Consider the following 22900-nt stretch of genomic DNA (forward strand, 5'->3'; position numbering starts at 1 on the left):
GAGAAGAAAGACAGCATGGATGCTTTAGCCGTCTGTCATCTGAAGCTTACAAGAAGTTTCCAAAGCGTGGATCACGGTAACACCATTCTTTACACTTCACTTTTTCTTCTTTCTTAACTCTGGGTGCATTTCTTCATCTTTCACTTAAAGCCCCCATTGCGTGACGGGCTGGTGTCCAGGAGAAGCAACCTAGCACTATCCAGCTCCCTGCAGGAACGCTTCCAGGGAGACAGCTCTTTGCCCAGGGAGCCAAATCGAACAAACGTGTTAGTCACTTCTCTACATGCACAGATATGCGCTAGCTTAACATGCTCCCAAAACCTCAGCTTTCTCCTACATTTTGGAGCACTTGCTCTTAGCAGAATCCTTGCCAGTTTAATTGGTTTAAACTGGTGTGTTTCCTCGGTAGAACACTCTTTATTCTCCATACAGAATAATCATATTCTGAGTCAAGCGCACACTCTTTGCACAGTTGGAAAACACCTATTCCTAGAAGAATACTTCCATTTTGGGTCCTATTAAAAAAGTGCACGGAATTTGGCAACATTTGAACCATGTTGATAACTTCCTTCATTTCCCAGAATTTGCAACAACTGGGGATTCAGACCTGCTGAATAAGGAAGAATAAAAAAAGTGCTGTAAATAAATACCATCCCTCCCTAGGCCTGTGTAAGCTGTGTCCATTCCTGCAGGCTGACTCAGTCCAGCAGCTTTCTGTGCCTTGCAGGCTCACAGCAAAGTCCATAATCTCTCTCTTGTGGATTCTCTAAGACAAAAAAAAAAAAATCATTTCCATTACATTGTGCTGCATGCTCGAGTTTTCCATGTACTGGGGTCTGGTTACCCAGCAGGTAACCAGGGGCGGGCAAGAAGTTGGGAGAGGACACAGGTGGGACAGCTGACCCCGACTGACCAATATGCCATATCATATAACATCTTGCTCAGCAAGAAAAGCTGGGAAGAGGCAGAAGGGAGTAGGGGTTTTATTTTTCAGAGTAGCCATTGCTCAGAGACTGGCTGAGCATCAGTTTTGCTTAGGGGAGACAGCGAGTGGCCTTTGCACCACTCAGGTTTTTTCCTTCCTTCCCTTCCTTCCCTCCTTCCTTCCTTCCTTCCCTCCCTCCCTTATTAAACTGCTCTTATCTCAGCCCTCAAGTTTGCTCACTTTGGCTTCTCTTACTCTCTCCCCTGTCCTGTTGGGGCAGGGGGAATGAATGGCTGTGACGGTACTTAGCTGCTGGCTGGGGTCAAAACACCACAAGGCGATAGCTCTGAGGAGAGGGCACCATCCTTGCAGGCAAGTCCACCTGACTTGCAGTGCAGCAGTTGCGATGATGCAAAAGTACATGCAATAAGCTACGAACGAAGCAAGTAGGTATGAGCCATCACAGGCTTGGGCAAAAGAAAGAAAACTATCAGAAAAAATGGTTAGTCAAATATGGATGGAGTGCTTCAGAGTTAGCTGCATTAACAAAGTTAATGTCCTTTAAATATTTCTGTCCCAAGACATAGACAAACGGTGCACCCCCTCCCAGCCTTTCTATTCTGCAGTGGAGATAGCACAGAACGCTTCACATCACCATCCCCAGCCATACCACTGGCATTGACACCACCTCTCCACCAAGACAGAAGAGCAGCCATTGTTCATTGTGGCTCCCTACAGAACAGGAACAGCTTGGCTGTGGTTCAGCTCTTCATGTGTCAAGACCCGATGCTGCCACATGCCCCAGTTTGCGGGTGTCAGTCAGGCATCTCCGTCAGCTGGAGTGATAGGACAGTCCTGCCTCCTTTGCTGATAATACCAGGTAACCCTTCTGTGTAAGCACAGAAGTACTATTGCTGTACTCCTACAGCCACTCATGTACTCTCCCAGGTCTAGACAGAGACCTCTCTCTCCAGATCCACTTCATCATCAGCCTTAAGCATATATGTACTTAATTTTCTTTTTTCTTGGCCTTCATTCCCTTGAAGTTCCTACTTGTAACACAACCGCACTGGAGATGGGGGATTGGGCACTTTTACCCCAGGACCCGGTTTCCCAGGTAGAAGATTAAGGTTTCTTTGCTCAAAACAGCTTTCTCTGCAGTGGGATGGACAGAACCCAGGTTGCAGAACTTAAAGCCATCCCATAGTTCCCTGTGGCTTCATGCTGGACCTTCCAGCTGCTTCAGCCATGGCATGGAAAAAGGCATTCAGAGGATCCCTCTCCTTGCTGAAAAGCATGTCAGAAACTAGGAAAAATGAACATACAGCTGTTGCTTGTTCCGAGCTGTAAATGGCAACAAACCAAGGTGGACAAAAAGTTGTTAACATGCTTGCTATTATGGAATAGGCAAGGGAGAGAAGGAAAGGGACTGGGACAGGAAACAAGAACCAGAGCTCATTTTTTTTCAAGAAACACGAATTGTTATTTCAGAAAAACCTCCCTGTTGATAGGGAATCACATTCAGGAACCTCCTGCCACACAAAAGGAGCCCTGCTTCTGTCCAGAGATATATTGCTGCTGTTCCTCAGACCTCCAGGGAGTCAGAGCTGCAAACAAGGCATTCCCTTCTCCTACCACTTGTGATCCAAGTGCAGGGAAATGTTCACAACAGAGCAACTACGGCTTTGTGGTGGCTACATTCCCACTGACTTCAGGGAGAGGATGTATGGATGTTAGGGCTAGCAATGTCGAGTACACACTTCCCTTGCTATTAACAAAGCATATTCTTCCTGTGGACAAGTCTTCTCTGATCAGCCTCTAACAATCTTGATTCAAGGACTTCTTGGCCTCAAGTAGCATCAAACTCAATACTAATAAAAGCCTGGGGACCAGCTCAATCCATCACACTAACCAAAGCCCTGTTTTGCCCTCTGTAGCCTCTTCTCCAAGACTAATGAATTTACACAAGTGTGTTTGTGTCTTCTCCCTCTTCCCTCGCGTCTTTCTCTCAACTTTGAAACTCAATTCCAACCCCACCTGTTGGACAGAATGGAAGTTTTTTCAAATACATTACATTTCTAAAAGTTTCTTGAAAAAAGCAGATGACCAAGAGACATTCATAAATGCCCAGAGGATGGTGAGCTCACCGGCTACTAAACTTGTCAGAGTCTATATAGGTTAAGGGAAGTTGCGAAAACTAGATGCAGGAAGACTGTCAGACCATGATTTCCCCACACTGCAAAAAATCTAACCTAAAGATAGACATGAGGCTTCTCTACACTATACCTTCATGGAAATACTTAAAATAAATTAGGCCTGCAAGCCTCACTGTAGCTTGTCTGCAGATCAGCATTGTGGTTTACAAAGCTTCTGAACAGCCTACATACAGAAATAAAGCAGAAGTACATCATGTTTAAAAATAAAAAAATCTAACTGTGGACCTCACACTGTGATAACTTTCAGCAGCAAGAGCGGTCCTCCTTGTGAAGTTCAAGGAATCCACAGCAGTGGATGCCTTGTAAACCTCTCCTTCTAGAAGGCTGATCTCACTCGCCAGCACCAAGCTGGCCAGTTCACTGCAGGTCCCTGCTGCACTGCCTACTGAGAGAGGAGGACTTGCATCTAACGTTGAGCTGCTCGTTCATGCAGACCACTGGACTAAATAGGCACCTCAAGCCTAATCACGTCAGTTTTACCTTGTCTGCCTGACCAAGTGACAGCCAAAAATCCAAATTCTCAAATTTCCTGAAAAAAAAAATTACAGTATGTTGTGTTCAGGCATGGGAATGAGAACATGGCTTGGCTTCATTTACTCCCGAGTCCTATGTTTCCAAGCTTTCACTACTGTCTTCCACCACCCTCCACCAAAAGTGGCTCTTCTGGAGAGGCAGCAGCTGTTTCTCACCTGTGGTTCCCTGCAAACTTGATGCTGCCTTTCTCCTTCCGAGATGTGTAACCCCAGGGGGGAGCCGACAGCACCAACAAGCAAACCCTCTTCTGCCTTCTCCAAGGCTCAGTTCAGACCAGACCAAACATGAAACCACCCCAGGCTTTCAGTCTTAAGCACCCGCAGACTCTGCTTTAACACCCACCATTCACGCCTTCCGAATCAGCCAGAAGGCCAGTCACCGTCTTCAAACACAAAGGGCAAGAGCTGCCTCAGCTGCTGTTTCTGGAAGACATTATTTAGAAAGAATACGGCGACTGAACCAGGAACCTCTGAAACAAAGGCCAGAAACAGTAAAAGGAAAGTAGCAGATCAATAGTCTGTCCCTCAGGCCCAGTGGGAGGCATGCGACATCCTCACAGATGGGTTGTATCCATACCAGCCACTTGCCCTCTCTCCGATTTGCTCCTTTGAAGAAGGAGGTCAGGCTCTGTGAAGTAACCTAAAAAGCTTTTAAATTTTTATCTGTAGTATCCAAACGTTCAGGCTTCCTGAGGGATTTTTTTTTTAGGAAAACGCACATTTTATGCTAGTCTCCAGAAGCATGCTTGTTCCAGTACAGTTTGTCTTTTGCACTGAAGTCATTGAATTAAATGAAAAATAGCCCTGGAAGTAAGAGCCGGTACCCACAGCTCCCATTTATTCTCAATGGCTGCCCTAAATGCTGGACTAGGGTTGCACACTCGCGCACCACCTCTTCCTAGATGCTTTGGCATCCAATGGCACAATTTGCATGAGGAGTAAGTATAAGGAGAAAGTGCACCTTCCCCCAGATTTAATCTACAGCTTAAGGGTTAAAACCACCTGATTAACAGCCCTCACCACAAAACTATTAAAGCAGCGGGCACTACTTTCACATACATCCAGCTGTGGTTTTGAGTAGAGGGAGAGGCTGTGCTTTGTGAGTGTATCAGTCATGGCAGGTTACAGGCACATTGGGAGCACACACCATGGCGTGCTTTTCGGGAAACTTAATATGGAATAAATGCCCAGACCAAGTACCTAGAAAACGGCTTCAAACAAAAAGCAGACCTCAAGCTGCTCGGCTGTGAGAAGATGGGAAGCAATGTGCAATACCTAAATTCTACCTCTGAGTCCAGACAGGAAAATGCTCCCTGGCTCCACATCTTTGTTGCACGGCAGATTTCCACTGGAAGAAAACCTGCACGTGTGAGCATGGAAGAAACCACTTGGTCTTAAAAGGATCACTGCAGACCTGGTCCAGGCAGGGCACACAAATGAACACGGCAGCCCCATCATTGCTGGAGTCCTGGGGAACTTTACCAGACGGACTGGATGGGACCCAAGCCTTGCAAGCACCAGGAGGCTCTGGTGGCTGGCATGCTCAGACAAGGGGGCCTAAACACCACACTGCTCCCAGAGTCCTCGCTGGGTCCGGGTGTCAAGTCATTGCTACAGGTAACTCCTCCTTTGACCATCAACCTAAAGATACTCAAAAGCTAATGAAGCAAAAACATCAAGCTTTAATGAGATAAAGTCAAGTCACTTTGCTTGATGACATTTAGGACTTTCAATTTTGAGTGGCACTAAGCCAAAGTATCTTTTAAAAACTCCCTGTCAATCTCTCCTCTTAGATCTCCAGTCTTAGGTATTAAAAATAAAGGCAGGGCTATTAAAAATAAGGGGAATTGGATTTTTTTGGTTGGTTGTTGGGGTTTTTTTTTGGCTAAGATGACAGGCATAGCTATCAAAGTTGAAGGCATTTACTGGCCATTCAATAACTGCTTAAAAGAGAAACATTTCCTCCATTAGGGAGGCTGAAGTTAGGCTCTACGGTTTAAAGAAAATCTAATACTCTTGCATCATATGAACTACCTGAATTGGAATAAATCATGATGGTTTTGTCCAATCTATTTCGACAGACATCCTGCGGCCCTTCCTATGTATCTATTAAGAGATGAGCAAGGAAAGTCCAAAGTTACTAACTTTGAGCCAATTATTTACAGACTGTTAACTTCTAATTAATATACAAATGCACAGATGTATAATGCCAGAGAAGTGCCCACTAGAAAACTTGAAACTAGTAAACAGAAGTTTCAATATTTTATTAAAATAGCATATTCAACCACTGTAATCAATAATACATTAACTTTATTCCCAGAGTACGCACAACACAGTAGTGATTCAAAATATCCTTATCCATGGTAATCAATGAAAATATCTCAAATTCAAGTGTACAACTAAAACTAAACCTTTGAAAAAATCTCTCCTTTAAAGAATACATAAAGCTCTCATACAGAATTTTTTTAAACTCCTTTATACTTAGATGTCAGTGTCTTTCACCTGACAATACGACTAGCTTTTTTCTTATGCATAGTAGAACTTCTCATATTTTATATAGTACCCATTTTATAAATAAATTGGCATTTTCCATTCCATTTGTGTTTATCTTCAGCTTCACAAAGAAACCAGTAAATAAAACTGTCAAGGACAGTCACAACAAAATGATCTCACAGCAAGATATAAAACTTGAAGATACTAAAAGATGCTTCTACTCTATTTTACATAAAAAGACAGATTTAAAAAGTGCAAGGCAAGATTTGCAGGGGAAGGGGAATATTTGTTTGTTATTTTTAGGCACATCCACTTCTTTAAAGCAAGCTTCAGAATGAAATTCCAGTTTGTTCTTCATGATACCTGTTTCAAAGTCTCTCTCTCTCAAAAAAAAAAAAAACCAAGAAGAAAAAAAAATTACATCCGTCAAATGTCAAGCAGGGAATTTCCTGTCCCAACTAACAGTCTTCAGTTATGTCTTGTTCTTCCTTTTTTCATCCTTGCAGGTTTTGGTTTGGGAATATACTGATTGTTTGCCTGATACTCAAGTTCTTTACGGAAGTAATGAATTGCTTTATTCAAACCTTCTTCCAATGGGACCTGTTCCCAAAAGTGAGGAGAGAATCATATCATTCTGAGTTCACATCAGCTCTTTTCACAACAGTATCTTTTTTAATACAGCTATCAAAAGACTGCTAGGAAGCCTAATTCTTAGCCAATATAAGTATTAACAGCACCACATACTGGTTGTATCTCTGCACTGCTAATGCATGTTAGCTTTTAAACATCAGATATATTTTCTGATGTAGTAAGTAAAAAAAATTCAACAAATTTAAGTCTCATCAGATGGTTATGATTGGTCTGTTTTGTGGCAAAACAGACTTACATAATTCTACTTTCAATTCATAATACATTGAAAGAGATAAGCACACAGAAATTTAAGCCCCTTCTGTTTTTAACGATTAAAGATCCTCTTGCAGAATCATAGAATGGTTAGGGTTGGAAGGGACCTCAAATATCATCTAGTTCCAACCCCCCTGCCATGGGCAGGGAAACCCTCCACTACATCAGGTTGCCCAGAATCTCACAGAATGGTATATACCACAGAAAGGTATAAAGGTGGTGAGGTTTTTCTTAGTTTTTATTTTTTCAGCGCTCCATTGATACACAGAAAAAGGGATAGAAATTATCATCCAGCATCTCATTTGATATTCTCAAATCCTACACAAATAATTGTAATTCTTCATATTCTATGCCTGTATTTAAACACTAAGATTTGTAGACAGGAACAAAAGAAATACTACCCACTCTTCTCGGGAGCCGTATGCTCTGACATGCTTGCTGATATCATCATCGATAAATACCGGAGGACAAAACAGCAGCACAAAACCTGCTTGCCTTGGTGTACCAACACTGTACCGCTGCTTCAGAGTAAGTTTTGGTACTGACCGTGCCAAACACAGAAGGTCAGAATTATAAAAGTTAACCATTTTAAACCTTTTGTGATTGTAACACTTGCCATCGTCCTTGTGCTTTCAGGTATAGCCTATTAATATACAGTGCCTCCGTGAATCCTTTCAGAAGGGTTTGAAGTGACCTTTTTCTATTACATTTACTAGATAGGTTCACATGTTTTCTGGAAAGACTTTTGTCTGCAAATCTAAAAAAGCCTACAAACCACTGTGCCAGCTAGAATGGGGGGCTGGCTAAGTCAGTCACACCCTTTCTGGGGATTAAGTAGACTTTATCATCAGCTATGCCTGGTTATACACTTGCACAGTTAACTTCAACAAAAAGGTTGTGAAAGGAAAAAACAGCAACCATGGGCATTTTGCATTTCTTGCATATTAGCTGTGCAGAACAACCACAATCTTGCCAACACCTCAGCTGGTAACTAAGCTTTAGAGGTCGACAGACATTATTGCAGGTGGTGAAATGTTAGACTAACCCTGAGCATGTTTCAAGCTTATTGACACAGAACAAGCCCCAAACACCTCTATGTATGATACCTGTAGTCCAAAATAAGGGCTTCTTATTCTGGTTTACTTTAGTCCATCAAAATAAAAATGTGTCATCTCTCCCTGGCTAGCTTCTGTTTTGCCTGAGTTTCACATACTTCTCTTTAAACAAACCCTAAAACCCAGAACATTTTTTCCGGTGCTCATGTTCCTCCCTATTAATCCAAATAAACTTTTTTTTTGTTACAGCGATGCTACAGATAATCTTAAAAATAATCTTACTCTGAAGATTTTCTAAAAATATTTCAATTAAATAAAAGCAAATTTTCCTTCCATAGTGCATGTTACCAACAGCAAAAAAGGAATGAAGATTGCAGCAACAAAAGCAAACTCATTAGCTCCCACAACTATGTACCACATGTTTCAAAGGATTCATTGGGCTTACAGAAAGGTAGACACTTCATAACATGCACGTGAACAGTTAAAATGCCTACTCTAACAATTTTTTTTTCTACCTAAGTCTATTACAAATGCTAATAACTCATCTGCTCTTCTGCATGATACAGGCCATACAATCCTACCCAGCAGTTCATGAATCATGAGCTAGGACAACACACAAGAGACAGTCTTTTAAACAAGTGTCCTGGGGACTGTGTTAAGCAGATGTCCTGATAACTGAAACGTATCTTTATCGTGTGGTCCTCCCCCATCCCGCTCTGCCTCCCTGTGTTTTTGCACACAACAACAGTAATACAGCTGTACATACCACAGGTTCCCAGCCAAGCAACAACTTGGCTTTTCTGATGTCAGGTTTTCGTTTCTGAGGGTCATCCTGTGCTTCTGAGAGAAACTGGATTTCACTCTCGCTGCCTATTAAACAAGAGACTGTGCATTATCATCTGCAAGTCACTATGCTTTGCATTTACACCTTTCCTAGCTACTGGAGCATCAGGTCTTTCTGCAGCTTTCTGCTTCATAATTCTAGCATTGAAACGATTTCCATAGTCACAGCTGCACTGCATGCAACAGCTGGGTGAACCAGCTGTCCCACAGCAACATGGATTCACAAAGCACTTCACAAAGATTTCAGCATGGATTCACAAAAAGGAAGTTATGTTTGACCAGACTAATAACCTTCTATGACGGAACGCTTGCCTCAGTAGCCAAGGGCAGAGCAGTGGATATCATCTACCTGGACTTCAGTGAGGCGTTTGACACTGTCTCCCATAACATCCTTATTGAGGGCTGGATGAGCAGACAGTCAGGTGGATTGAAAACTGGCTGCACGGCTGGGCCCAGAGGGTGGTGATCAGCAGCACGAAGCCTAGTTGGAGTCTGGTAACTAGTGGCGTGCCCCAGGGGTCAATACTGAGTTGCTGATGCACCAAAGGGCTCTGCTGCCATCCAGAGTGACCTCAGGAAAGGGGACTGGAGAAAGGGGCTGACAGGAACCTCATGAAGTTCAACAAAGAGAAGCACAAAGTCCTGCACCTGAGGAAGAACAACCAACACCAGGCACCAGTATAGGCTGGGGGCCAACCAGCTGGAAAGCAGCAGGAAAGGACCTGAGGGTCCTGGTGGACAAGTTGAATATCAGCCAGCAATGTGCTCTTGCCACAAAGAAGGTGAATGGTATCCTGGGCTGCAGTAAGAGAAGTGCTGCCAGTAAGTCGAGGGAGATGATCTTTCCCCTCTACTCAGCACTGGTGAGATACATCTGGAGTGCTGGGTCCAGTTCTGGACTCCTCAGTACAAGAGAGACATGGACACACTGGATAGAGTCCAACAAAGGGCCACAGAGATGATGACAGGACTGGAGCATCTGCCCTGAGGAGAGGCTGAGAGAGCTGGGACTGTTCAGCTTGGAGAAGAGAGGGCTCAGGGGGATTTTATCCGTGTATATAAATACCTGATGGGGGGAGTAAAGAAGAAGGAGCCAGGCTCTTTTCAGTGGTGCCCAGTGACAGGACCAGAGGCAATGGTCTGAAACACAGGAAGTACCTCTGAACATTAGGAAATGTTATTTTACTGTGAGGGTGACTGCGTACTGGCACAGGTTGTCCAGAGAGGCTGTGGAGTCTCCATCCTTGGAGATACTCAAAAGCAGTCTGGACACGGTCCTGGGTCACTGCTGGCTGTAGGGAGCCTTGCTTGAGCAGAAGGGTTGGACCAGATGACCTCCAGATGTCCCTTCCAACCTCAACCATTCTGTAATTCTGTTAGCACTTCTGCATTGTAAAAGGACTTTACTTCCTCTTTGCCCATACTCTCCAGTCTGATTTAAATAGACAACATAGTACTTGTCTTTCCACATGACAATACACAGAAACAGGACAATTTCACTAACCAAATGTAGCAAACAGTTTACATGCCATGTTAACGTGGGTTTTTATGGATGTAAAACTAAAACATCTCTCTGGGTGGACTGAAACGGATCAAGTTGTTTGTGAACAAACAAACTGAGGTAACAATTATTCTATGTGCATGAAGGGTTTGGCGCTGTGATTTTCAATTTCCTTCCCTGATCTGTGGATTCTACAGTAGTTTTCCAGAGGGGATAGTTCTCTATTAGAAATCTCACATGCATCAGCTTCTGTACTGTATGTTCGAACTCGTCTTTTTCAGGTCCCTCAGAAGCACTTCTGGAATCTACAGACTAAAAATCCTTGGCTAGTGGCATCAGGATGCTTCATCTCGTTAGGAAGCCACACTAGAAGACTAAGCACAGCGATTTGCTTCCATTCTTGAGAGCTCTGATTTGCTACAGGTATCAGAGCAAGAATGAGGAGAAAGCCACAGTGATTTCTTCCCAGTCACATACAAGGGAGGTGCTGGCAGCCCTTGCAAGAGTCACTGGTAGGTCAGTGAAAAGTAGAGAAAGACTGTCACCACAGTATTGAGGTTGTTAATGGCAGCTGAAGGAGAAAAGCCTGCCTAATTGTGAAGAATGACCTTGCTGAAGTATTCACATTTCAGCTAAGATGTTATGCAAGACGTTTTCATTCATGTGTTTTACGTTTCATTTATGTATGTCCTTGTGACAAAGCAAGCTAAAAAATGCACAAACATTACACAAAATAGAGGGTATAGACTGCACAGATACACAGAGAGAATGTATTCATTCTACTGTTTGTGCAATATTTTACATACAATTGAGAGGATTTGGATTATCTTATTAATATTTAATTATACGATCAGGATACAATTAAATGCCTTTGATAAAGTTATTCAGAAATCCAAAGATCAATTAAATTATCCATATATTACACCCACTAATCAAGTAATAATCAGCTAATGACAGTAAGTACTTCATAAGCTTTACTAAGAATTACTTATCATACTCACCAACAAGTTTTTTAATTAACTGGGCAAATTCTAGGATAGTGTGCTCTTCTGGGTTTCCCTAGAAATAGAAGGGATATTCATTACAACAACCATTGAACACCTTACAACATGGTAGCTTTCTGACATGAGACGATTCTAAAAGGGTCATGTTAAACTCTGAAAAAGCTAAACACTATGCCTTATTTCTACTTGGATGAGAAAAATTGTAACTTTGACAAGCTCCATGCTCATTAGAAAAGTTGCCCTCCGTTACATTTGCTTTGGTAATTCAATGTATGTAGGGGTGCGCCCAAAAAAATCAGTCTGTGAGGAACGGGCAAATACACCTCAGTCACAGAAAAGGCATATGCTGTTTGGCAGCTCACATAACGACATCATCACTTTGAAATCTGGATTCAAGGACATTGCTGAGTTGAGGACAGACGATATAATGTAGTAGGTAGCATGCTAAATTCTCAGTTCATCCAAAGTTAGGAAAACAAAGTAACTTAGCTGCAAACAATTGCATTTACTACAGCTTACATATCAATATGTATAAGGGCTACTTGCTTTCCTATACAATATTTCTTAACTATCTTTTTGTTTAACCAACTTGCACATCAACTCCTGGCCAACACTTCAGAACAAAATGCTGAAAGCTTATTGTTAGCATTAGCTCACCTTCATCATACTCAATTCCCTCCATCCCTAGCCTTCCTTGTTGCAACACTCTTTGCTATATCTTGTTTAAGCTAAAGCTGAACATATAGCTACATACAGATTTAAACATTGAGTTTTCTGGAGACAGAACATGTGATGGGGTTTAAAAATATCAGCATTTGGATAGAAACATAGAAATTAATTCATAACCACAGTAAAAAAGGAAAACCTAGTGAACAACTGCCCTGTAGAGTTGAATATCTGATTTGGCAAAAGTTGGCATACACAGAAATGATTTGGCATAAGTATCCTTTTTCTATTCTCATATCTACTGCTGAGAATAAGGTGACAGAACAAAAATCTTATTAGAGAAGTTAAGTTCTAAGGATCCTTAATCAATATTAGAAAATTATAGAATCAAACAATCCCATTTTTCTTTAATCACGGCTAGTATGAAGTGATTTGTAATTACTCAGAGCTAAGCATTCCTTCAGTGCTTTTTTTCCATTCAATCCAGGCTTCAATCATTTTCTTGGTGTATTTTGCTTGTCCCTCTCGGCTCATACTTTGTTTGGATTTTTTTCCATATTCTAATTACATAAATCTTTTTGCTAAAACAAATGAAAAAACTCTAGAAAATTTATCCTGTTCTTGGAACTACAAGATCCCAACATCTAGGGGCTTACTCTTCTTGTTTATAAAGAAAATACATGAAAGAATACATTTCCAATAATGGAAAGAGCTTTTTTGCTCCATTTATTTCTTCTACAAATCAGCATCAGTGACGAGGAGAAAAACAGAGGTGATGTTGGCACCACACAGTAAACACAGTAGAGTGGAGCTCTCATACTCACCAAGTTGACAGGACTGCTGACATTGCTGTTCATCAACGCCACCAACCCATTCACAAGATCACTATAAAAAGGGAAGAACAGATTGAGGCAATTTCCACTTCCCTATAAATAATATCCTTGACTAAAAAAGAGCTGCCTCCTCAGAGCTTCAGTAAAGCAGATCAGGCACCTGAGGAATGCTGAAATCAGATTTACAGTGCATACTTCAGTGTTTTCTTGGCTGTTTGTTTCACAGTCCCTCATGTAAGATATACTGAGCGGGAGGTTAGTTCAAAAGGGCGATTATCTTCGGCATACACTGGCTATAGCTCATCTAAGCATATGAAAGAATATAAAAAAGATCAAGTTACCAAAAAACAATTAATACTTCCTCTTCCCTCCAGTACCCAAGGATATTTAGAGGCTCATTTTCAACACATTTCAAACAGAATAGAGCAAGTCGTAATTCAGAGGCACATGACACCACCACCTGCTCTGCAATTTGTTGTTTGAATTGTCCTCTTGCTTTCAGAAATTCTTAAACCAAGTTTGCTAAAAAACAGTATTTGAGTGTTACTGTCCCCCAGCAAAATAACCCCAAGTTATTTTAAATTATCAGCAACAAACTTTGCAGCTTGCCCCTGGACATACAAATCCAGATCCCTTTCATTATGACTTATAATCAGGAAAGGATTGGCTACTTTGAACTGATGAAGTTTCTGTAATGTCTATCACCACTCTTAGTACTTTCAGCTGAGGGAAAGGACGTTTCCAAGTGAAGAATGGTTAAAACTACCCAGAAGCCTGGCACAGAAGTTCAGCTAGCATGACAGAATGAAAGACTCTGAGGAACAGATTCACTTTTTCATAGTGAAAGTACATTCTGGTCTTGCTTACACTGCAAATATTACCTACAACTATACCCCTCAGCTGGCTCCTTCCCCCAGAAGGAGACAGAGGCAGTCCCGTACAGCACAAGCGCTGACCACCGCAGCCCCAAAGGCACAAGGCGGCAGTGTTGCATTAAAACGCACGGACTGACAAACTGCTCAGACTTAAAGTGGCATTAAAAACTTTCTTAGTGGTTAACTTGCTGTCTCTTGAAGGGAAGAACACGTTAATATTTTAATTCAGAGTTCTAAATAGACTAATGTTTTGCTTTTGGTATTTTAAAAAACTTCACTGTCTCTCTTCTGAAAGTAAAGCTGGCCTAAGGATGAACATCATTTCTTTGACTAAAAAGCACGTGCAGATGAAGCTGGCCAAGCTCAATGAACAACCAAGTGAAGTAAACATCAGACAGCACAAACAAGGCTTACCTGACATACTGGAAAGCTCTCGTCTGAGTTCCAGGTCCGTAGACCTAAAACCAGATAAAAATTAGAAAAGCTAAATATAAAAGTCTTCCTCAGTCCAATTAACTTTTCCTCACTATTCTAGAAAAACGTCCCAAGGAGAAACACCTGAGACACTAGCTCAGTGCTGCAGGAATGGAAAAAGATTCGCTTGGAGAGTGTTTGGCAAAGAATCAGTTCTTTGAAGGTCTTTTTCCTCTTGGATGTATCTCCAGTAAACATACTCTGAAACATTTTGTTAACCAGAACTCTAGAGGAAGGAAACATTCTCAGGGATGTAGGACAGAGCAATGCTTTGTCCTCTCCTGGAACACTGAAAGAGGCTGCAGCATGCACTCAGCCAGAAAAGAGCACCAAATATTTAAAGCAAACCTTAGAATACTAAGATGTGGTTCTGATGAGCAATTTTTATTTGCTCGTTAACAACAGACAGCTTCAAATATAGTGATCTTTAAAAAAATTGTCAAGAAAAATAGCACTGTAAGTGTTTAAAGGAATCAGAAAAAAATTAAATTATCCTATCACTCTCTAAATATTACTATCTGGTATAATGGGAAGAAGAACAATTTCTACAGGCTAGGATTTTGGAGCAAGCAAGTTGTTTAAGTTCAAAACAGATACTAAACCATACCTAAAGTGTACATAATGGTATCAGAGAACATCCATTTTTTTCACAGTTTAATTGTGTGCAGTACTAAAATCCCTATAACATGAATACTTAAATTTTGCAAGTTATCAGCAGGCATAGTTAAGTTGGGAAAACACTGAAGTGGGGACACACACATCTTACCAACAACCTGCTACAATATAAAAGCTTTTTGGAAGGACAGAACAGAAAGCATGCTGGTTTTCCTAGGGGACACGAAAGACAATACAATTGGTATACATAGAATCATAGAATAGTTTGGGTTGGAAGGGACCTTTAAAGGCCATCTAGTCCAACCGCCCTGCAGTGAGCAGGGACATCTTCAACTAGATCAGGTTCCTCAGAGCCCCATCCAACCTGACCTTGAATGTTTCCAGGGATGGGTCTCTGCCCACTGCCTCTCTGGGCAACCTGTTCCAGTGTTTCATCACTTTCATCATAAAAAATTTCTTCCTTAAATCTAGTCTGAATCTTCCCTCTTTTAATTTAAAATCATTAGCCCTGTCCTATTGCAACAGGCCCTACATGCCATCATCTGTCACCGGATAAGCCTGCTGCTCTCTGAGGCAGATTCAGAACCAAAAGAGTTCACATTTCAGTAGGCACTGGGTAAGATCAAAAGTTTAAGAGTTTACCCAATAACTCATTCGGAGAGGAATGCACCAGGAGAGCATGCTGACAGCCTGATGGCCTCTCAAAACAAACAGGAAGACCATTTTATATATGGAAAGAGCTTCCTGCTTGTCTTCTTTTAGCTTGTGGGGTAAGTTTTACATAACTAAGTAATTTGTGCATGATTTCTGCAAAGTCATCCCTGTGGCTACCTTTCGTACTTGCAGACAGTGGCTGGAAAAGATAATGCAGATTCCTCCTCTCAATTTCTCTCAATACCTCCCAACTTCTCTTAATAAATCTTTCCTTTACAACAATACAAAGCAAAAATGGTCATGTCTGCATACACTATACTTTCTTCAAATTAAAGAGGTTGTTTTCTCAGGAGATTATTTACTCCATTTGAACAACTATTTTGAACCAAGAGATTGAACACATTCAGTCTCTAAAAAGGTCAACACTAGGTATTCCTGTCAGCCAAATTCTGTGATGATGCAAGGCTGAAATTTTTTTGGGTCTCAATTACTACTGCTTCTTGCTGATTATTAATTTTATTTCACCTGATCAGCTAAACAACTCTCCCTTTGGTTCTCTCCTCATATCCAGTAATTCTCAGTGTCAGACAGTTACTCCCTACAGAACAGCGATGTTGGACAAAATGTCCTCCATTAATGTTCTTGACAAAGCCTTGACAGCATGGCACTTACAAAAAATAAATAAATAAAAAGCTTTCAATATTCTCTCCCATAGAACAGCACTGACTCAAGACTTCTCCTATTGATGCTGTGAAATATGCCATGGATTGCATGTTCTAAAACAAGCTAACTGTTTCACATTTAGTAAGTCTTCACAAAACTTCCAGTTAGCGTTTTCACTCTGTTCTAGTTATAAAAGATCACAGAATGTTAGGGATTGGAAGGAATCTCAAAGGATCATCTAGTCCAATCCCCCTGCCGGAGCAGGAATCCCCCTGCTGGAGCATCACAAGATCACAAGACTACTTCCAATAATACTTGAGAAATTAAGTATAATTTAAAAAAAAAATGTTTGAAAGGCCAAATACAGCAACAGCTCACTCATTATATGCACTAGGAGAACAAACTTGAAACTTCATGTCCCAGGATGCCATCCTGGGAACAAACAATACTGACAAACCAATATATGATTACATTCATATTTTAATACAAGCATCAAAAGTCTCAAAAAAAGTCTCAAAGCAAGATGCTCCATCTTCTTGACTGCTTCTGTTCGCTTATCGTCTTGCAACAAACAGAACCAGCCTGGGTAAGAAAATGAAACTCTTTCTGCAGGAATTTGAATGTTGTTTGGTTTTGGGGTTTTTTATGTTTTGAAAGGAAAAAAAGTGCTGAACCTATGTGGTTGTGCAGAGACTCCTATCAGTAGAGACAAGGCAATCTGGGCTCACTGGTTTTGTCAGCTACTCAAGACTAAGCGCCGACATCTGCAGTCTTAGTGCTGAATTATACGACACATTAAATATGATATGTCCTAGTAAACACTTGCCATTAAGTCACAGTCAGCATCACACAATTGCTACCGTACTCCGAGCACTGACAGTGCTTTGTAGAAAAAAGCACATCTCTGGGGAAAAAGCAAATCTTTATGAGATGCAGTGAACACGGCATTCAAACCACTACAGGATTGTTACTCTGAAATAACCACAGGCCTAAACCAGAAATTTAGCAATGGTTAGAAACAAAGAGCAGCCAAGATGCATCAATGATGACAATAAAAAATAGTAACAGATTGCCTAAGTTAACGATCACCAATAAATAGCAAGTAAGCAAATGCTGACCTCCAGAGAAGACCAATCTTTCAAAAATTATCAGTGTACTTAAGTCAGTTGATGTCCACTGCTTTGCAGACTATACACAACTTGAACTTTAAAAAAAATTTTTATAAAGAGTTCTAGATTTCACCCAGTCAGTAGGGTAGTGTCTACTATCCAAGTTTTGCAGCGGTAGCCGTGTTTCAGAATATTATTTTAAAAAGATTAAAGATAGAGGAGATCTATCACAGGACACCAAGCTTTATCTCGCATGGGCAGGACTTGTTCCCTGGTTCAGACTCTTCAATGCTTTGTCCAGTTTCAGATTTTGCTCTACAAGAACCACAGTAGTGGGAGTTGCCACAAAACTTTCATCCTCTTCCTCCTTGGATTATCTGCTCCTCCCTAGAGGAATTCCTGGCTGAACTCCATTTTACAGTCTCCAATAGAAGGAATGCTGTCTCATTCTCAAGATAGCTGCCCCACGGAGGTACTGAGCAACATTTTTAGTTATTAAGCAGAAGCCTTTGAGTGGTTTCCTGGAACTTCACTCTTGTAATTTAGGCAGTATTATCAAATATTTAGATGAAATTTCTGTTGTATGTCACATAAACTGTAAATGTTTCCATGAGCTCACAACTCATCTCAGATTTCAAACTACTTCTGCCTGTTTCAGGATGTCTCCTCGTTTACTTTACATATCCTCACTGTTTTATAACAGTAAACTAAACAGGATCAGGGCATGGGTCAGACACTGTCTGTATTGCTAAATTACCAGCAGCATCTTTGGCAGAGTACTGGCCTGTGCCAGCTCTTGCTCTCCTAGACAATGCTGTGACATCGCTTAAGCATTATCAAGAGTCAAGGACCATTCACAGCAAACAGTCTGCATGTGGCAACTTGTTTCGGCAGGAAAATTTAGCTGTATAGATGTGGGCCATGACACACCAGTTTGTCAATGCCAAGAAAAAACAGTCCTGGCCTACTTTATTTACTAACAGTGACGTAGCCTGAAGGCCTTTAACGTTATGTTACACAAGGAAAATTCAGGTTGATCTCCAAGCTTGCAAAAAGACATTTAGATGCCTAACTTTCAAACCTGGTTCAGAGGAAATTCGTTGACAGGAAGAAGTACCAAAACATGATTCTGTAAACATTGTCATGCCGTGTTCCCATAGAAGAGTTGTGACAGACAGAGATTCAAGTTCAGGATGAGTAAAACACTTTCTCAGATCGCAACTGGTAGCCTTGTTTCTGTCTGGTAGAGGAACATCAATACCATCAACAGGGCACATCTTTGCATGTATAATTCAATACACTTGAGCCTGACGTACTGAAAGACTTGATTTTTCAGAAGGGGGGAAAGCTCAGTGTTTCTAAAATCTAGCCTCTTCCATAGCACACGAGGATAGGCTATAAAGATGAATGACTTTCTGCATCACTGAGAGGACATTACTTACTGTTAGCGGTTCTCCCTGGAGAGCTTGTAGAATAAAATTACTGACAACTCTACCATCGTTCATATGCATTCGAGGACCAAACGTATTGAATATTCTGGCAACCCTCACTTCAACTCCTTCCTGTAGGCAAAGAAAAAAGAATTGTTACTGCCTTAATAAGAGTATCTTTCTTCCAAAAAGTGCAAATTAACTCTCCCTTGTCCAAAAGCTTTCTTAAGAATCCCTCTTACAGCTTTAGCAAACATTTTTTTCTCACTATTAAATACTTCTAACCTCTCCTTAATGCTACTGGAAACTGTAGTGCATACATCAAGGTAATTTATACTAGCTCTCAGCATTTGTAATGCAAATTCTAAATCAGTGCTGGAACAGCTAATGATTTCAGTGCACGCATTTTCTTCAAACAAGAACTTTAAGATTTTTCAGTAGTACGCTTCCATCGACCATCACCTAGGATTTATATACATTTTTTGAACTTAAGTGAAGTCTCATGACCAGATATAGTACCAAGGTAGCACTTCTAAGAAAAGTTGGACACTTCAGGTAAGTATCTTCACCAATGCCATAAAGTAAGTGGCTTTGTAAGCACCGCCACAATGTTTCTTAGCTCCCTGCTACTTATTAGGCTGTGTAAACGCATGCATTACAATCCAGGTCTCTTCAGTGGCTTAGTTTTTCCCAAGAAACATTTATATCATTCCCAGAAGTCCTTTCTGCAGGATATTTTGCAAATCTTCAAAGCAAAATGCAACTATTATGTGAAACTGGAAACTGTCTGGACAAAACATTTTAACACTGGGGCACTGCAGACTGAAGTAATCTCTCTCTCTAAGTATTTTCTGGTTTTTGACACTTACTTATTTGGACAAGCCTCAGTTCATGACAAAGCCTACAAGAAGGATGTTTGGCCTTTGTGAGCTGAAGCATGCACTTGGCTCCTGAAGAGTTCAGAGCAGCGTGGTACGCTGTAAATGGATAGATGCTACCATGTCAGAGTGACAGCCACAAGGCAGAGAGGAAGGTGTCAACTTCAGCCCAGGCCTATGCATCCTCCTCAAACTCCCAGGTCCTTCCCCCGCTTCCAGAAAAAGCCATCCTTGTATCAGTCACAGGCAACACTTTCACCTGAAGCAAACTTTGCGTTGCTAATTCAACTGAAGTCACAACCACAACATTCTGGAGCAGCAAACATTCATTTACTCCTTCAGAGGATACACAGAACATCTTGTATTTTCAATGCCTGTTACTAAAGCTTAGACCAATGCTTGCCGTTTTCTTGGAAGACAAGAGTGTGTGTGGAAGAACAGTATTGTGGTACATCTGAAGCTGAAGGCTGCAGCTTGCACACACTTCACTCAGGAGAGACTTGGAAACACATTTTTCTTGGAAATAAATGTGGCTTCCTGTACAAGAGAAACTTGCAGGAAAATCTGATCTTCTCTCTTCGGTCTCCAAGTGATTCATAAACAAATGAATCCTCAGAGAAGTTTTGTGAAAGCAATAGCATTAGTTTTTTACAGATGAGAGAGAGTGAAAGCGGCAAAAGGCACATTTAACAGTTCAGCTATTACTTGGTGTTGAGAAATGGGAAATACCAAGTAGTACAGGTAAAGCCCAACACTTCCTAGTATGGAGAAGGCCAAACGACGTGCAGTTCCGTTTAACTGCAGGTAAGGCTTCAATTGCAACAATCAACATTGTTCATATTTGCAACTAAATCGTAAGCTAGCAGTAACCAGGGAGGTAACTATTGTGCCGCAGGAAAAGCGACAGTCTTGGGTCTTTGTCACAGAACAAGCTTGCATCCACAACAGAGCCAAAAAATAACCTCACAATATCCACTCAGCCCTGCTGAGAGACCTTGGAAAGAGCAGAAGTCCCTTCCCATACAAAATGCATCAGTTGGGAACATATTCTTTATTTCCTGTTAGCCAAAAAAGCGCAGCGGTGTAACATGTCAAGCATATACTTCCAGCAGCATATTACAGAGCCATTCCCAATGCCTTCACTATACCTGGAAATACATACTGATAGAGTTTCTCGTTCTTTCATTTTGCCCAGCACGCTGTCTTGACAAGGGCACTGACTCCTTCAGGGAGGGACTGTATTTCATGTGGGCTTTCCAGATATTGCCATTAATAACAAGTACAGAAAATGAGGCACTTAGAAGCTAGTACTCAAGATAAAAATAACTCATTAAATAACACTGACCAAAAAGCCTCTCTTGTGCTGCACGAGCTACAGCAGCAGCCTTGTTTTCCAGTATTGGCTGGAAACTAGCAAGAGATCTAGAAAAGAAAAACAACGCATTCTCTACAGGCACTTACTCACAGCCACAGTGAATCCAGTATTTCTTCTCCCTTCTATTTATTCCCCTCCCTCCACTATAATGTCTTCAACAATGAGTAACTTTTTATTTACAGTGTCATCTAGCAAAGCTTTCTTCTACAGCCTACTGCTTTGAAAATCTATTTTCTATGGAGCTGAATTTTCATTTATGCCTGTAAAACTGGGAGGTATCTTCTCAAAAGAAACCCTTCCACGGACAAGGAGATTTTGGAGCCAGTAACTTAAATATTGTCCTAAGTTTCCTTTCGCCATTTCATGAACATCTCCTCTGAAGTGATACTTTTTGCATGTTGAGTAACTCTCTACTCCTTTTTTGTATTAACTGCGTATAAATACTTCTGGTATACTCTTACCTATGTCTTGTCACTCTGAATATCAACAACGACATGTTAATCATGACTGACTACCTCTACCGCATTCCTACTAGCAAAGCCAATTACTTCCCCAGATTTGTGGCAGTAACTCATGTACGATATTTTATACTAGAGAAAGGAGAAAAACTTCTTTGGTTCACACTTATACTGCTAAACAAAAAAGAGCTAAAGAGTAATCCCCGATGCTGAGACCAAATGTAATCAACTGGTTTCTATCCTCACAGTTTAAGACTACACCTTCCTATAGCAGTTTAATCAGACAGCAAGTTCCTTGAGCAATCAAAAAAAGAGCCCAGGGCAAGTTAAAAAACATGCAGCACTGTGGGCTATTGAAACACTTCAGCTCACTCTATTATTTCCCAGTATGGACACATTCACAGAGACTGAGCGTGTACAGATGGAGAGGGAAGACAGAAAAGACACAAGAAAGATTGCTATGGCTTACAGAGATACCTCCTCTGAATACTCAGACTATTCCACAGTTGTCAGTCAAAAAGCAGCATTAGTTATCCAGTCTCTCCTGCAAAATAAACTTGTCCATGGTCTTCTGCACGAGTCTGTGCCACTTAGTTCTAGAAATCCCTGCTCCAGAAAGTATTGAGGTATCAAGGATGCTATGATAACATCTTAATTCAAAAAGACATATTTTAGTTTTATAAGCCTTTTAAGAAAAGATATCTCCTTATGTTGACTGGCTCAGACAATAGATCAATATAGAATACTCAAATGTCAAGAGGTTCTTTTAACCGAAACAGCTTGAACATATGCAGTAGCTGTAATTTATAAGGATATCAGGCAAGCTTGTCTTACTAATTAACAGTTCTTTGTTCTTTGTAAAGTCTGTGGACCTATCTGAACAACAAGCATGAATTAGATCTTTCTGAATATCAAATCAGGAAAGGGAAAGCTGCAATTGTCTGCTCTCCAGCAGACAACTGGATTCATCAACAAACCAAAAAATCTGCCAGGTAAGGACCAGTTGCATGGATAGCACTGTGACCTGACACAAATCTTTATAAATGTTTTAGCTAAAATTACTAAGACTGCTGCCTGCATCCCTTGCTTTATTAGTCACTTTCATACGGATTCATATTCTTTCCCACGTGTTTTAGAGATCATTGACTAACTCTCAAAATTGTTCCCAAAACCCTGAATTGTAATCACAGCAGAATTACTAGCACAGTGTTCACCAGGATCCATCTGTGACGTGTTTAAATTACAACACTCTACACTAAGGCTTGGTCCAAGGTATTTTATATATATGTACATATATAAAGCAAAAATGAGATTAATTCCTGGTTATTAACAGCTTTCTAAAATTGTTTTGCAAAAATAGTGATGCTGAGATCTGAATTCCATAAACAGTAAAGCTC

At 40.9% G+C, this 22900-nt stretch overlaps 1 protein-coding gene across 4 annotated transcripts in view; it reads right to left on the minus strand.

Moving 5' to 3' along the window:
- Positions 1-5964: 5964 nt before the first annotated feature.
- Positions 5965-22900, minus strand: part of UXS1 (UDP-glucuronate decarboxylase 1) — a 74554-nt gene continuing 57618 nt past the window's right edge. For 2 of the 4 annotated variants that reach the window (XM_086610510.1, XM_086610502.1), the window contains exons 10-15: positions 18805-18924; positions 14262-14305; positions 12964-13024; positions 11471-11528; positions 8892-8995; positions 5965-6767 (exon numbers count right to left, since the gene is read on the minus strand). In XM_086610510.1, the coding sequence (XP_086466636.1) occupies positions 6636-6767; positions 8892-8995; positions 11471-11528; positions 12964-13024; positions 14262-14305; positions 18805-18924 (519 nt within the window). In that variant the 3' untranslated portion in view covers positions 5965-6635. The remainder of the gene's footprint in view (positions 6768-8891; positions 8996-11470; positions 11529-12963; positions 13025-14261; positions 14306-18804; positions 18925-22900) is intronic. The other 2 variants (XM_086610524.1, XM_086610518.1) reach the window with 1 other exon arrangement.

This window comes from Tauraco erythrolophus, chromosome 1 (assembly GCF_009769465.1).
Source record: "Tauraco erythrolophus isolate bTauEry1 chromosome 1, bTauEry1.pri, whole genome shotgun sequence".
NCBI classification, from domain to species: domain Eukaryota; kingdom Metazoa; phylum Chordata; class Aves; order Musophagiformes; family Musophagidae; genus Tauraco; species Tauraco erythrolophus.